This window comes from Lottia gigantea (assembly GCF_000327385.1).
Source record: "Lottia gigantea unplaced genomic scaffold LOTGIsca_15, whole genome shotgun sequence".
Taxonomy (NCBI): Eukaryota; Metazoa; Mollusca; class Gastropoda; family Lottiidae; genus Lottia; species Lottia gigantea.
In genome coordinates, this window is record NW_008707797.1 from 3907022 (window position 1) to 3924116 (window position 17095).

At 34.4% G+C, this 17095-nt stretch overlaps 3 protein-coding genes across 3 annotated transcripts; all 3 read left to right on the forward strand.

Annotated features, from left to right (window-relative positions):
- Positions 1–3948: 3948 nt before the first annotated feature.
- On the forward strand, positions 3949–4167 carry LOTGIDRAFT_112525 (hypothetical protein; the record flags this gene model as incomplete). Its single annotated transcript, XM_009050606.1, has 1 exon — positions 3949–4167. A coding segment is annotated over one exon (219 nt), but the record flags the coding sequence as incomplete, so codon positions are not given.
- Positions 4168–10002: 5835 nt separating this feature from the next.
- On the forward strand, positions 10003–10419 carry LOTGIDRAFT_112056 (hypothetical protein; the record flags this gene model as incomplete). The annotated part of the gene is made up of 1 exon (XM_009050607.1): positions 10003–10419. The coding sequence occupies one exon, from the start codon at positions 10003–10005 to the stop codon at positions 10417–10419; it is 417 nt and encodes a 138-aa protein (XP_009048855.1).
- A 2938-nt stretch (positions 10420–13357) lies between these two features.
- LOTGIDRAFT_158026 (hypothetical protein) lies at positions 13358–15754 on the forward strand (the record flags this gene model as incomplete). The annotated part of the gene is made up of 6 exons (XM_009050608.1): positions 13358–13418; positions 13932–14026; positions 14307–14481; positions 14965–15031; positions 15298–15374; positions 15675–15754. 6 exons carry the CDS (start codon positions 13358–13360, stop codon positions 15752–15754), a joined length of 555 nt encoding a protein of 184 aa, XP_009048856.1.
- Between the last annotated feature and the right edge of the window lie 1341 nt (positions 15755–17095).

A 17095-nucleotide genomic window follows, 5' to 3' on the forward strand; every position in this document is an offset into this window, starting at 1 on the left:
CAGAGAAATTCTCAGCAGGGTCTGTAGCCATTAGACTGAACAATTCCCATGTCTTACATAGCAGATTCTTGTGGAGTCCCAGCATTATTCCAGAGTTACAGGTAAACAGTAATAACAGATTAGACAGTAATAACTATAACTGTAATAGATAACTGATGGACTGCTCACTGACGGCTATCTCACAGTTGAGTATTAAGGTGCAACGCAAGAACCCTACTACAAAGTGCAAGTAAGAGGAAACAAGCTCAAATAAGGTTAAACAAATCAAACCTTAGTACGCACATTGTCTACTTTACTTTCAAAAGTAACTGAAACCAAAAATCAATTGCTTTGGTCAAGGATTTGATCACAGCAAAGCTTTCGATGAGTTGAGTTTTTGTGAGCTCTTTTGTGGTGATCAGGGCTTGAATACAAGTTATAATTAAAATAAAAATACGAAGATGTAATAGTAAAACATTCATAAAGATAAACAGAAAAGAACTTCGCTTTTCATGACGAAGTACTAATGTTCTTTACCAAAAACTGTTTTGTTTTTCAGCAAATGATATCAAACAAGATTCAGGTCTCTACCTATGCTATGAACAATTTGTATAATGGTGCTGCTCACGCTGTTGGTAATGAAGTGAGGATGAAGTTTGTTACCATCAGTAATGAAATCAAGAATGAATTGGCTCCCATTATGACTTTTGTGGATGTAGAGATGCAATCAATGGAAGGCCAGTTAAATATCATTGGAAGAGAGTTGAAACGATTCTATGATCGTAATGATCTACATATTAAAGATATGAGTAGAACCCTGAATGAACTGTTCGATGAAGTCTTGTAAGTACTCAATTGAATCTGTACGTATATGCAAACGTTTTGAATATATTTGGCATTCTACAAATTACATTCAAGATAAGTTAAGGGACACAAATTTTAGTCTGTAATTTTCACCAATCCGAGCACCTAACTTACTTAATTAGGTCGCCCCTTTTGTCATCCTTGGACAAGATTGTGGTTGATTGCGTAGTATGTATTATTTTTATGTCATATACACATGTAAACGAATAAATTCTTGTTGGTTATTTTGTTTACCAATCTTCTTCAGTGAAAAGCAGGCAATGCCAGTACATCATATATAGGTTATCAGCGTAGCCGTTTTCTGTCCATGATCCACATTTCTGTTTTTATTTTAACATAATCTCAATTTTATGGTTTAAGTCTTCATTTCAAGCAATATTTTACTGTGTATATCAAATTGATCACGTATTTATTTCCTGATTACTGCACTGTTATACTCAAGCATGGTTTGAGATGTTATGATCATATGTTATATGTTTCTTGATTACAGTGTTGCTTATACAGAGTTATTAGGAGATTTAAAGATAGCTTATAAACAGATGGACGAGGTAATGGATGAAGTTAGTAATGTTATACAGAGATACCCCATCAAAGAACGATATCAAGAACTTGTCCAACGTGGTATGGGAATGATCAGGGTAAGCTTATTGAATCATATGATGTTAAACTATACGATATTACACGTCTTTCTTAGAAATCTGTGTAAGAACGACACATAGATTTTTATGATATACCTCACACTTCTGTAACACAGCAGCAGTGGCTGTGCCAGTGGGGTACAGAAAAATAGTTTGTACCCCCAATTGCAATATGTGTCAGAAGGCATCAGATCAATTTTATTTTTCAAAAATGTTCTTGCCTATGCGCTGTTACATAGCTGTCGCATTTTAAATCCCATCCTCGACACTTGTCCCCCTAATCTCGGGAGCTAGGCACCGCCACTGCAAAGCAGTTCTTTAGGGGATTTCACATACATACCTACCTATACTGTTTACCTGATATAGATTAAACCTTTCCGTTACGTCAAATCAATCATATCAAAGTACTAACAAACATCATGTCTGTCAATTCAGAACCCAACTATTAAAGAAGGAGGCGTGCTTCACTGCAATATTATAACAAACTGAATATCCTCTTCATAACTTTTCATATTCCAGAAATACCAACAAATGGTAACAGCTCAAATCAACGACCTGATGTACAAATCAGATGAATATTCGGCTGCTTTGTACGCTAAATACCGAGCTACAAGGAGATATCTACAACGCAAGTTACATGGTGAGTTAGTGATAGCTTAACCTTTAAATATAATTTTATTCGCTGTTGACTAAAATAACTTGAGCAGTTGACAATTGTAAATAGAATACTGTGGTCGACTCAATATTCTTTCTGAATTTTCTGAGCAATTCCTTGATATATTTCATGGTACTCTTGGTGCAACTTCCTTCCCATATGTTTTATGTTCTATGGAGATCATATTCAACACTTGCCTCTTTTAGCATTTGTCAGTTACATTTGGCTCTTGATTAACAATTTGAAATAATTATGTATTGATTAATTCTAGAAACCACAAGAATGGTCACCGAGCATCCACAGTTCAAACAACTAAGACAGAAGTATGAAGAGATGAAGAATAGAATAGACTATTTCCCTGATGTAGATTTTAATAAAATAGCCGGAGCTGTTGATAGTACCATACAGTCATCCTTATCACCTCATATAGTAGATACTTACAAATCTATCGTCTACAACACAAAGTCTGTTATTCAAGCTCAGTTCCACGATCTCATGAAACAGAAGGAGTTTAAACAGATGTATGATTTATCAAAGGATATACATGCAAAGGTAATCAGTTCTGTACATTTCACGTTTCAAGTCCGATTGTGGTTGGTTATCTAATCTAATCGACAACAGTGGTTAAATACACAAGAACACTATTATGGATATACTACTCCTCTCTTTAATTTCTGCAACGTTTCAATTCACATACAAGAATCTTTATCAAGCACAAACTAATAATGATGACAACAGTGGTGTTTCTACGCCCCTGTCCGGGCTTTGGCCCCCAGTTTCAAATTTCTGGTGCTCTAAGCCCCAGCCCCCTTTTGATCATTCTCTGACCCCTACTCGACTCTACCTAATGATTCATAGAAATACCACTGATCTCAAATAAAAAGTAAATGTTGACTTGATATGGCACTAGTTAGATTCTCTGCACATATCGAATTTTAATTGCGACCAATATATTTCGATGATATCGAATTTGTGAGCCGAGGTCATTCATGGAAGCACATCTTAACGCCAATGAGCTTTGGTCAAGAATTATTATCCATTTCTCGCTAAGTGTATATTTTACTATGGAGCTATAAGTGCTTCACTTGTCAACTTCCAGTGAAAGTAAATGTTTCCCACGTGGTATGGTATGTTTCTTTTTAGGCTGTTTGGGTATATAAATACATGGATGTAGACAAGAACTTCAAATACGCCATGATGAAAGCATACGATCTTACTAAGGAGATAGTTTTTGAAGAACTCGGTCAACTGAGAGAAAGTCTGATGGATTTGAAGAAGTCACGAATGATTTTATTTGACACTGAACGTGGCGAGATCCAATTCGACTTGTACCTACCAATTCCATTGAAATCTCTGCAAGATCCACCACATCTGGGTGTCAAGAGATGCTTCAAAAAGATTCAGAACTTCGCCAATAATTACTTGCCTACCAAAAACTCCACTTTCTGGGATGTGTATTATAATAGCAGATTTGGTACCCACGGCTACAAATCGTGGTTACCACCATTCAGAGGTACAGTGTCTAAATATTTTACGTCTTAAACTACATGGGCATACATTAACCTTGGTGGGTATTGACTATCGTTAACCGAAGACGTTAGATCTTTAAATAATCGGGACTGCTGTAGCCTCAAAAGCATGTTTTTCGGGCAAAAATCTCATAACTAGGTTAGAATGGATTAGATATTTCGCCCCCTTTCGGACGTAAACCTGGCTCCGCCACTTTCTTTTTCTAAAAACCCACAACAAAAGTGGTAGATTCATACAATTTTATGTTATATTTCAGCCCATGCTTCCGTCATTGGTACACAACATTTTGTAACATTTGATCAACGCCATTTTGATTTCGCTGGTCGATGTAGTTATGTTTTAGCTAGAGATATGGTTGATGATAATTTCACTGTGGTATTGAACTTTGATAAGAACTCTGAACCTAAATCTATTGTGGTCTTACTCAAAGGATTGACTGTTGAAGTCAACAATGAAAACAAGGTTAGAAATTATGATATTAGAGATGGGCGTTTCAGCTGAAGTCCATGTAATATGTATTCAAGATTTCTTGTTTACAAGGAACTAATGAACTATAATGTGAAAACTTCAAAATGGAACGATTGCAATTTCACTCGAATATTATTGACCTTTTCATACATTTTAAAGGTTATCCACCATCATCTTTAATTCACTCTACACGTTGGAATAACGTAATCCATATAAATGACTTAATGCCACTACTGGTCAACTCTTTGCTAGGATGTCTCTTTGCTGCCACTTCCTATTGGCAAATTGATTTGTTTGTATCTTATATATTTCTCTTAATCTAATTGAAAATAATTCATTTTTTCCCTGTTTACAGGTTATTGCCAACGATCGACAAGTCGAGTTACCATTTGTCAGCGAGTCAGTGTCTGTTGTAAATAATCATGGTATCATCACCATCACCAACGGCCATGGTTTATCTGTAGACTGCAATACAAAACATGAAATCTATACCATTGGCTTACCGGGATGGTACTTTGGCAAGGTCGCTGGATTATTGGGAACGTTTGACAATGAAGCCTTTAACGATATGACCACTGCAGAACACACGATGACCACCAGCGTCCAACAATTCGCCTCCTCGTGGGAAATTGGAAGAAGACGATGTGTTACTGACAACATGGCTAAATATGTGAAAGCAGACGATGAACCCGAATGTATCAAATTATTCACTGACGATAGTTCACCATTTAGACCATGTTTTAAACAGGTGAGTCCACCATCTGGTCTTGCCTAAAATTGTTATACTTTGTGTCTTTGAGGTTTTATTAGGAATCGACTACCAGTGATGACTTGAAGTCATTTGGAACGTCATTTTTTTTCTTGACGAATAGTTAATTGTAATTACGTCCCTTGAAGCTACAGACCACAGCTATTTTTCGAATATCAGTTTATAGTGTATCTTTATTCTGTTCTGATTGCACCACTTTTTTTACTAATACAATTTATCTTATAGAATAGTTCTGATGTAAGCATTATTTATTTTCAGGTGAAACCGGAATCATTTAAAGATATCTGTAATATTAATGCTAAAAGAATGAAGTATGGTGTTTGTAGGTCAGCTAGACAATATGTTGGAGAATGTAGAAATAGAGGTGTTTCAATCAATATGCCTGATGATTGTAGTAAGTTCTTGTTATTTTTTCAACACGACATGATACCTTTTTTACCGTATATTCTGCATATACCTTCATTTATATGTTTTAAATATCAATTGTTATGTTTTGTGTATGTATATTGAAAATAAGAATATGCTTTTAATGAACCAGGTATGTTGACATTGTAATGAATAGGTGGATAGTAAACTTAATTCTAGATCTTTAACGATTACACAATGACCTAACGCAAAAAATTAACCTTATATTTTCAGTTATGTGTAATGGTCCAGAAGGAGAATTTAAACAAGGTACTAAAATAGAATTTACACCAGAATCCAAGAAAACAACACCTAGTTCAGCTGATATTGTGTTTATAGTAGAAGAAAAGCAGTGTAATACCGACCCAGTTAGAGTATTACCTAGAATTGTTACTCAGTTAGAAAATGATTTACACAAATACGGTAAGAACGAATAGAATGGGGATATATTTTGAAAAGTGGGAAGGAGGCATGAAGTGAGTAGTTGTGTAAAAATGTCTGCTCTTCTAAATAGGTTTTTGGACGTAATAACACATCCTTACCCATAATTCGGTGATTCTGTGTGAAGTCTTTTTTCTATAAAATTGCGATCACATATACCTTACATATCTAGTCAATTAGCACCCCCAACCCCCCCTCCCCTCCCCCACCTAGATCACCTCTGATCCGTAACTTATCTATTATTTTTAGGTATTAAGCACAGTCGATATGGACTGATTGGTTATGGTGGAGACTATCCTCTTGATAAAGAACATGTTAACACCATGGAGAGTGGAGAGTTTGCTGATGCCACTGTATTCCTGAAAGGCACAGAGAATCTGAGACTCAGCAACAGTACCTTGAAAGCTGATAATCTAGCTGCTATAAGACTTGCTACAGGATATCCATTTAGAATCGGCGTTTCTAAAATTTTGGTTCTTCTTCCCTGTTCAGTGTGCACGTTTGACATAAAACATCTTGATATGGACAACCTTCTTCAGACTCATGGTTTTAATCTACATATTGTAAGAGATGAGAATTTCACCCTACCTGAAGATGGTATGTTTAAAGGGACAACCGTTTATGGTAGGTTTATGACCAATCTTAATTATTATCACCCTTAACATTATGAAGTCTGTTAGGGAGTAGTACAATCCATAAGGCAAAGGGTTTTTTTATAGTTAGAAAATAAAAATTTCGATCAGCCCGCAGTTCAAATTTCTCATAAAGACAAATTTCAGTATCCCTTTGCTGTTTATCATTGTGGATTAAAGTATCATGTAGGTGACCGAATGCATTGCAAAGTTTCCTTACCGTCTCCTACCATGGTAATAACCCAAGGGAATAATGATAGTAATATGGTTATTATTATCATCACAATAATCAAACTGTTCTCCGTCCATTCAGGAGCTGAACCATCGTTGAACATGATTGTATTAAAAGAGTCGCTCTTAATATCTTGTTTCATGCCTTGAGACATATTCTGTCAGGCTTTTAATGAAGACCCGTACCATTGTCTATTATTCAAAATACCATATACATTGTAGGAGTTGATTCCAATAAAGTCCATAGCACCAAAGAAGAAACAGAAAAGGAATTATTCAACGCAATGTCCAAACCTGTAGATATCTGTGCTGGATTAGCTCTCCATACAAATGGCAGTATATTTGCTGTCTCTAACCTCGTAACCAAAAGAACCAGGGTTCAGAGAGATGCTATCTCTACATTCGTCGGTCGAGTTAAAGAAGGAGCTAAACCACCATCATGTCAAATTTGCGAGTGCAAGGCCGATGATCAGATGAATGGTAGAACAGTTTGTAGACCTTGTGAACACAGCTTTACATTATGGGATGTAAGTACATAGCTTTAAATTAGGGGGTATAAGTAAATAGTTTGACGCTATCGGGTGTAAGTACATAGTTGGACATTATCGGGTGTAAGTACATAGTTTGACATTATCGAGTGTAAGTACATAGTTATACATTATCGGCTGTAAGTACATAGTTATACATTATCGGCTGTAAGTTCATAACTGAACAGTCTTAAGAATAGAGGACCTAATATTATAGGATATATGACCTGTATGGCTCATTCTATGCTAGAATCTTGCAAAACACTTTTGGATATAGGTTCCCAGTATATATATCAATATTGTTGTTACTTATCATGTTCTTGCTCATTTCAGTACTTGCCAAAATGGTGGATCGAACCTAACACCACAGAAAGGGGCATTTTTGAAGAGCAAATACAGGTATGGTGATATGATATGAGTGGTATAAGATAATCGGTAACCTATCAAATTTGGCCATGCCCGTTAGGAAGTGATATACAGATGGGATCTCGTCACGGTTAGGGCCAGTCTCAAAAAGTCACATTGAATGGAGTTGCTCCGATCCATTTTTTGGATTGCTGGTTTTTGAGAATATTCTCTGTGACAAAAGCCACATTTGGCAAATGTTTTTGTATAGCTATAAAGCTAAACCATGAAAGAATCCATCAAGGCATTTCCGGGTATTTCCGGTCCCAATACAATTGAGGGGTAGGCTTAACGGTTAACGGCTCTTGCTGTAATATACTTTGAAGGGAAACCTGTAACCCAGTAAGATGTGATTCCATATTGTAACGTTTTTTTTTTATTTCAGGGAATTTTTGACGCAGTTAAGAAGAGTAAATCATTAGATAGTATATCTGTATAAATAGAGTGATTTGTTAAGTTCATTTTATCACAATTATATAGTGAATAGTTTTAATCATAAACTTTATATTCATTGATAGTATTAGTTTTACGAAAAGTTCTAATGAATATGCTTAATTAGTTTCTATTATAACTTGTTTAGATTGTAATCAATTGTAAAAGATTTAGATACTATTTTAACCCTTTATGTGTTCGTTATAAATTTTAAGCATAACCAAAAACATTCTTAATCAATGCAAATTTCACGATAAAAATAATTCTTTTGTATATATTATATTTGCTTATGAAACAATTTGTAATTGTATATATTTGTCTTTTTGTATTTTATTTACAGATTTTCAGAAAAAATTTTTGAAATGATAAATAATACGTTATATTTGGATATTTTTCAACATCGAAGTCGAGTGGGGGCAATAACTATAAATTCCCAAACTGTCAAATATCAAACTCGTCCGAGATCTCGCCTATATACAGGTGTAATCATGAGTCAATTATACCTCTATCGCGTCTACAAGCCAATTTTGAGCGCATGCAAACCAGAATAATCTTGAAATATTAACCGAAATTTTGGATATCTGTGTATATGATGTACTATTTTTGAATTGTACATCTGGAACCTACTTCCCCATTGATACATTTCTGCACTTTTCTGTGCGTAACCCACAACCGGCTTGACACAATTCCCCTGCCGTAAGATATATATAAAATCATAACAGGTCGTGTAAAACCTTAATGGGCCCTCACACCATAACAATCACCAGTTGCGTGTATGGTTACGAATAAGAATAGCGGCCATAAATTTCGAACGTAACTTTCATGCAATTGTGTTGTGAGTTGCGTTCGATACTCATGATCACTTTCACTATTCGCAACCATACGCAATCGGTAATCACTATGGTGAGAAAAACCATATTTGGAAGATTTTTTAATCATATAACATAGTAAATCATATATAATAAGGTAATTACTGTCGCCGGCAAATAGCCTATTGTATATAACTATTGTTAAGGGGGTTGAAAACTGGACTTTCTTGTATTCATACCTATATAATGTCAATACCTTTATTGTACAAAATGACTTTTTAACTCATTACCCTAACCTTGTCACAAGTCAATAACTAAACCAAATATCATATTTTCTCGTAGTGAACTTAGAGGAGACGTAAGTAATCCATTTTGAAAGTTACCTTAAGTTTTGGGATTTGAATTTGGAGATCACGTATAGGACCACATTATTTTTTGAAAAATTCGTAAATGTTTGGATTTTGAGATAACGTTTAAGACTGAGGTACGGTAATTTATCATGCCACACCTATTTAAAAGACTTGGATATTCTTTCATTCTTTATTCGAGGGGGTGGGCTGCTATAGAAATATTTGCTTTACTTGTTGATAGAGCCAGTAATTTACCCATTTTTTGTTTGAAGTAGGCAATCCATTACATCTGGAAGTGACAATGATGGCTGAAGGTTATAAATATAGCTCTATCAGTGAGTTATTATATTTATTAAAGTCTATCCGTTAAAGGTGGAAAAGCCTTCTTATACAGTGAATAAAAATATTTCTATTGGGCAGATTTAGTCTAATATAAAAAACAAATCCTGTATTTATTAGATATATCTTATTGCAATCGTTCGTTTTTTTTATCTAATATCAAAGATAGGGTTTTATCAATGGGAGCGAAAGACGTTAAAAATATTTTTATTAGATTTAATATCTTCAATAATGTGTGGATTATTCTTATGACTAACAGTTTTATCTACGTATGTTCTTGGCGGTAACTTGAAACGTAATAGAAAGCAAGTGTTTAGGGTTTTCGAACAGGCAATTGTCAATTCTGACCATAGAGAGCTGAAATTGTACATAGTTTAGTATCTCGTGGTCTTTTTTGGGACATAGAGGATACCATTGTACCATGTAAGATACTGCAATTTCTAGTGGAACAATTTAACATCACCGAATTTCCTTTCAGAACTAGCTCATATCAAATCCTGGAGATCTTAATGTAAGTGCTTCATCAACATGGTACCGCAACAGATAGTGGTTGGTTATTCCTGGAAGGATTATATAGCAGCTTTACTTGAGAAAGGACATGCCTCAAAGGCTGCTATTCATAGTTGTGGTGAAGGGAAATTATGGGCTGGATGTTTAGCTTTTGATATTAGCCGTGAAGAGGTGCTGGAGATCGTGGACGGGTTCTCTGATTCCAGTATATTACGACAATACGGTATTAATATCAACGGTAAGCGATATACGTTGACTAGAATCTCTGAAGGAAAAATAATGGTAGGTCGAGACGTCTTCAATGGTTCAGGATGTGTTATATATAAATGTAACACATGTGTTATTATTTGTGTTCACGATGAAAATATGTCACTCGGTGGGTGTTATTCGGTTGTAGAGAGAATTGGAGACTTTTTGTGTAATAAGTCATTTTGATGAACTAATGGACCCTCTGAATTTGGATGCATGTTAGATTGATATCTTCTTGGCGATGGTGTGCTATACTCCACAAGAAAATAGTTGCTAACCCGAACGTAAATTTGATAGTCGATGTACATGTGCTACCAAATTATATGAGTAATTTCACAGTTTCACTCATCAGGATAGTCAGGTGCGTGATTCCACAGCAACAAGATGGGATAGGTCTAAACCTTTTGTGTTACTTTCATAGCAACGTGATATGATGTGAAAACAATAGAGTGCTCCTCTACTGCAATGCGGGGTGAACCTTTTGTGTGATTCCACAGCAACATACTATGATAGATGTCAACCTTTTGTGATTACAGAGCAACATGTTAGGATAGATGTCAAATATTTGTATGATTCCACAGAAATATATTAGGATAGATGTCAACTTTTTGTGTGATGTGTGATTCCACAGCAACATATAAGGATAGATGTCAAATTTCTGCGAGATTCCACAGCAACATATTAGGATAGATGTCAACTTTTTGTGTGATTCCACAACCACATAATGGTTGAGTGGTCACCTACTGTCATTTTGTATTTTTTCATTTTTGAATAAAGATATGAATATGAATAACCATTTTATCAAAAACAATATTCATCTCATAATCTATCCCAAATTATTTCCTTGAATGATTATTAATTAAAGGGTGTGGTTTTAACAACCCTGAGTGTAATAAACATTTGGAAAGCTCAAATACAACGACTGACTGCCATGTCACTGTTTTCATAAGATTGACTGCCATTGTTCTCGTCTGTTAACATGTGACATATATCGAAAATAACACTGCCTTCAACCATTTCCTATTAGTTCTCATTTATTACCTATCACATTTGATTAAAACAAAACCATTGATTTGCCCTTTGGCTTCTCTACTCAGCCTTTATCTTGTAATTATAACAGTAGCAAGGAAAATCGTTAGACGAACTGATTCTAGTTTTAAAGCAAATCGTGCCTAATGGTCTAATCACTGATGACTTTGAATAAATTATACCTTTAGTTTCTTATTCAAGAATAATTGTTCTATAGTCCAAGAATTGGGGGAAATACACACACGAAAGGGTAAGTAGGTTTATATTTCAGACAGATCTATATTGATAGAAAGTATGCATGTGTGAAAGGGTTCAACAGAAAATTCAATATTGCGAAACCTTTTGCGTTACATGCTTAATTGGATGAATGACCTTCCACCTAAAAAGTGAGAAAATTTGTAGACGTGCCGAAAGGTTTTCGGATAAACCGACATTTTTATACGAGTGAATATTTGTTTCACCATTGAACATTAGGCCTACACAAGACAAAATATTACCTTATGCTCCATCTTGATCTTACAATTTGGATAGTTCACATTGTAAAAATGTTAAGGTTTTAAGTATCAAAATCACGATATTACACAAATAGAATGTCTGTCTTCAATCCAATAGTAGTCAAATACAGACGGTGGTATACACAGTCCAATCAGTATTCAAATACAGACGGTAGTATACACAGTCCAATCAGTATTCAGATACAGACGGTCCAATCAGATGCAGAAAATTAGGACGCAAAACTCTATTCCTTTCACAAATCGTGTGAATTTGTTATTAAAAAACATCTCGGGTTAAAGTTCCCAGGATCGAAAACAATCACCTAATCTCATCAACTCTTCATTACATTTGGCACCATCGTCAGAAATACTGTGGATCCAGACACAAATTAGACTCCCAGTTTTACAGACAGAACATCCTACAGAACCACTTGTAGCGTAAATCCCAAATCGTCCGTCAGCAATGACAACCTTAAAGTTAACCCCATTCACTGTTATTCCTGACCGAGTTGCCAGGGTCTCATCGTGTACTTTAGAACAAATATCACGCAGTTCACTCGGAGGAATATTGAATCCGTCAGTAGAAGAAATCATTTCGCCATTTCTGTACTCAAAGATGGCGGCACCAACATTTGGGTTGACGCAACTGTCACACTTTTGCTGTCGTACATATTTATTAACGAATCCATTCCAAGCTGATATTATGTACACTTTTCTTTCGTTTTTGTCTGTTTTCAATTTCATCACTTTCTTGGCATCTTGAGCTCGTTTTTGGTCGCCTGTTGTTTCCATGTTTATCAAGTTGTCGTGTGAGATATTGCAGGTTATTCAATTGGTAGCCTTTTCTGTATATTATTGTATAATCAATTGAAATGAATAATAGTAAATGTTATACCTATTGAATGATTTCTATTGAACACTAATGGTTATATTGCACAATGTACTATTATAACTGCAGGTATATATTTGTATAACACAATAGTCATTTTATTGAACATTGGTAATCATTATACTAATGGGCCTTGAGAGGGTTTTTGAACTGTAATGCTGTCATGTCATAGGCGTTATTAGATAACGTCCATGTTTTAATACTCGATAGGCAGATTGAGTTGTACGGACCGCATTTCGAAATTAGATGCCATTTTAGGTACTTACAACGAACTAATACATTTACATGTACAATGAAATAAAAACTGAAACCTGCGTGTGACGCCAGTAAACCTGTAAATATTATTTTCATTGTGATATTAATTTCACGATTATAATGCCGTCATTACTTTGATGACAATTCTTATTTTATTTAATTTTAGACAGAAACGAAGTCAGATTTTCCTTCTAAAAGGTAGGACTAAGTTTAGAATCGTTACTACAAATCAACTAATTCAATTCTAATAATTCTGTAGCTTGTTTATTCCTCTATCCATTTAAATATTGCCAAAAAAGGGACCAGCCCTTGTATTCATTCAATCTGTCGAAGACTTGTTTTAGGAACAACTAATACAGCATTACGCACTTGGTAACGCGAACCTATAAAGAACATGAACTTCGTATATCGAACGCATCACTACATAGTAATTATGATGTTTTTCGGCTGTTAAAAGATGTCGTTATTGGTAGTAACTAGAGTTATCTTTCTTAGCGCACCTGCATTCGTAGATGGCAGTGCGTATGGATTCTGCAAAGGAACTAAAAATTACCTTTCTAACCTTAATGCTGACGTTTGGAAGGCCAATACTATTCTAAATGTCCTTTCATAGAAGAATAATTAATTGGCAGTAAATGAATCAGGTAAGCTGCAAAATGCGGACAGTCTGAGATCGGGCAAGAGACGTTGTTGTTAATGTCAAAAGAAGAGGGGGGGGGGGGGGGAGCATCAGGAATGCTTATTTCGACGAATTGATCAACACTCTGCTGAACCCCCAGAGTATTCGATATTGAACCCTACAGATCCCTGTCTTTTTCACTGTTACATTTGCTTTGAGTGGGAAAAGAAATGAAGCTGATATTGAGACAGACAGTTCACAGCTGTCTTTACCTTTGAGATTCACTTATGACTTACAACTGAATAACGGCGCGGGTAGTATCATCAAAATAGAGATTTTTACTTGGACAGATTGCTTTTGTTTTTTTGACATTTTGTATTATTTGATGATTATATCCTTTTGTATATTCCAGTTTTTATATTCATAGTTTTTATCATGGAAACCAATACCAATGAATCACATGGAGATAAACAGTCTGAGAAACTTCCTGATATGGATACCTTAAAGGTAAGCTTATTTGTTTCAATACTTAAGTAAGCATTTTCACTCATTTTTGTTAATAAGTCAATTTATCTTTAAAGCTTTAAGATCTTAATTTGAGCCATTTGACCTGTTCTCGAATCACAACAGAACTGCAATAGTTACTAGAGTTGATAGTTGAGACTCTTGTGACATAATATTCGACCCAGTTAATAGCTCAGGTCTGACATAGTTATTTAGAGAGTCAAACAAGAACAAGTTTCATAGACGGTTTTGAGTGATTTAATGATACATTTTTAATTTTTAGCAAATAAAACCAACTAAAGAAAGTGTTTCTAGTTTAAATGGGAAGAAGAATTTAAAAGGAAAACCAAAACCCTTATATTTTTGGACGAGTGCTGATGTCAATAAATGGTTGAGGAAGCATGGTGGAGTGTGTTATGATTTATATGGTGATATGTTGTATCAGAATGATGTCACAGGTAAAGATAAGACATTTAGATTACTCAAGCCCTCAAACCCCACACTATAGGGCTAGGAAATATCACAGTAAACACTAGGGCTGAGTTTCGATTACCAAATTGCGATTGATTGTTGACGGCATAATACTGATTAATAATCAAAATACTTTAAGTGAGAAATGTTATAAATACTAAATAAAAGTCATATAAGGCCAAATATATTGTGCTAGCATAGGTGATGTGGAAATGAATTCAATTGACCTAGTTGTTCCCTAAATTTCTCAAAGTAACTGGCACTTTGGTCCCCTTATTTGTCTATTTTTTTCATGCATTATTTTCATCATCTTATGTCACCTTGACCCCTTCCACACTGAATTCACTATATATGGTCTATATGAATAAGAGAAGATATGAAAATAATTATTGCTTGGGGACATGGCTGACATTTATTTAATTACATTATTTATGTTATGTTATATTTATTTGAATGTTTATGGGTTTCAGGTAGAACATTAATTAAAATAAATGAAATAAAATTAGAAAAGATTGGAATAACTGATGTTACACATAGGTAAGATTGTCAATATTTAATCAGGAGTGAAGATAGAATTGGAAGTGTAGTTATTTTATTTTCATAAGTGGCAAAGATGTGGAGATAGTATGTCATTCATGGCTTCCGAAAGGATTTATTTTCATAATATTTGTATGTTCCCTTCCCAGTTTAGCCACCATCGTGCAATGTTGCAGTGAGTGAGGAGAATATTGTCCTTACAATCTAATTTCAACAGATTCCATTCAGACCGTTTCAAGTTTTTAACCATACAATTTTCCTTTCAGAAAAGACATGATGCAGCACATCTTAAGATTAAGATTAAAACACGAGGTGACAGATTTGAAAAATCTGGGACAGAAAGGTGAGTTCATTGGTTCATTGTGAAATTTACAAAGCAATTTTTGTGGAATTATCTTAAAAATCACATGGGGAATACCACGGTAAGAATCAGGGGATCTAGCATAGTATCCTGATCTTTATGGGATTGGTTAGGAAAGTGTGTTGAAGGCAAGGGTCGTCAAGGTCATCAAGATTGTGTTGTAAGTTATGTACTTTGTTATTAAAGAAATGCATCAAACAATAATATATTACCTGTGTGTTTTGTTATATGTGCTCTTCGAATCTAAATGTTGTTCAATTTTAATACTAATTTTATTTTCAGGATCAGGGTTTGAATTGAAACTTCCAGAATCTTCTCGAATACCACAACAAGAAAAGACAGACAAATCTAGTGAGAAATAGTCCAACTGAAACATCGGTAGTGCCTCATTTATTTGCCTTATAAAGATTCCAGCTTATGCCATACAGGATGCTGATTTTACCCACCCAGGGGTCCATTCCATGGGATGCTATTAATGTGAATTATAGCTTCACAATAGATGTAGTAAACCATCCTGAATATTTTATTGTGTAGCTTTGTTTACCATGCTATGATAGGATAAGAGTGTTGGATTGTGAGAAGAGATCGTTTCCATGACACAGAAACTATCTTTCCAATAAGACTGTTGTTTCAAATGTAGACTGCTGAACATGTAAATTGGCTATGAGGGGTAGCTAGTTGGCTAGTTATTGGGCTGTATAGATTTGCTCCATCTTGGTCTGGAATATTTGACTGTAGACCTTCAAATTTGATACTGAAAGTATCCCCATCAGCAATTTTCCAATTTAGATACAGATATTAAGTTAAATGAAATTTACCAGATGATGGGTTGAGTATAAGCTTACTGCTTATTGTTTCAAAAAATAATGCTTTGTGGATGTATAGAAAAGTGGCATTTTTACTTCAACTTCTAAAATTTGTAACTGAAAATGCATTCCTACATTTGCTATATATTTATTGTCTATGTATAATGAGATCTATCTTGGAATATAACATATATATAATGTAATCAATGCAACTCGCATTTGACATGCAGGGTACTATAAATATGGTATCTTAATGCGTGCTTGACCTACGGAATATATTTCTATTGTAAATGAATATTTATTGTTGTTACTTTGTTAGAGTTATTTATATTATTTTTTGTTATTATCAGACATTGATTTTAAACAGTCCGGTATTATGGGATATATACACAAATATCTCTTGATGTTCACGTTTATCTTTATTAGTACCAGAATTTTAGCTGTTATAAGATGAATGGAAATTTAATTTTATATTTGAATTGAGTCGGAAGTAATTCCATGTTAAATTGATTATTTTTAAGATGGGTTCCCTTATTTTCATTTATGAAAATGCTAATGCTTATTTCAATAGAAGGTAGAGGTGTTCTAATGACTTGGAAAAATACCAGTTTGTCTCACATATCCACAATTAATTCATTTAATTAAATTAGAAGAGAATTACAAGCAGAATTCCAATGAGTGACAGATCAAGAAAGGTCAAAAAGTATTTATTTTTGTTTATCCAGACAGTATATACATGAACATTTATGGTTTAAACTCTAAAATTATATGCAATAAGAACATAATGATATGATTAATAACACATGATAATTCATTATCATTATCAAATAGTTCGATAACTAAAAAATAAGGAAAACTATCTTTAAAGATTGTTTGTTTCTATCTTTATTAATATTA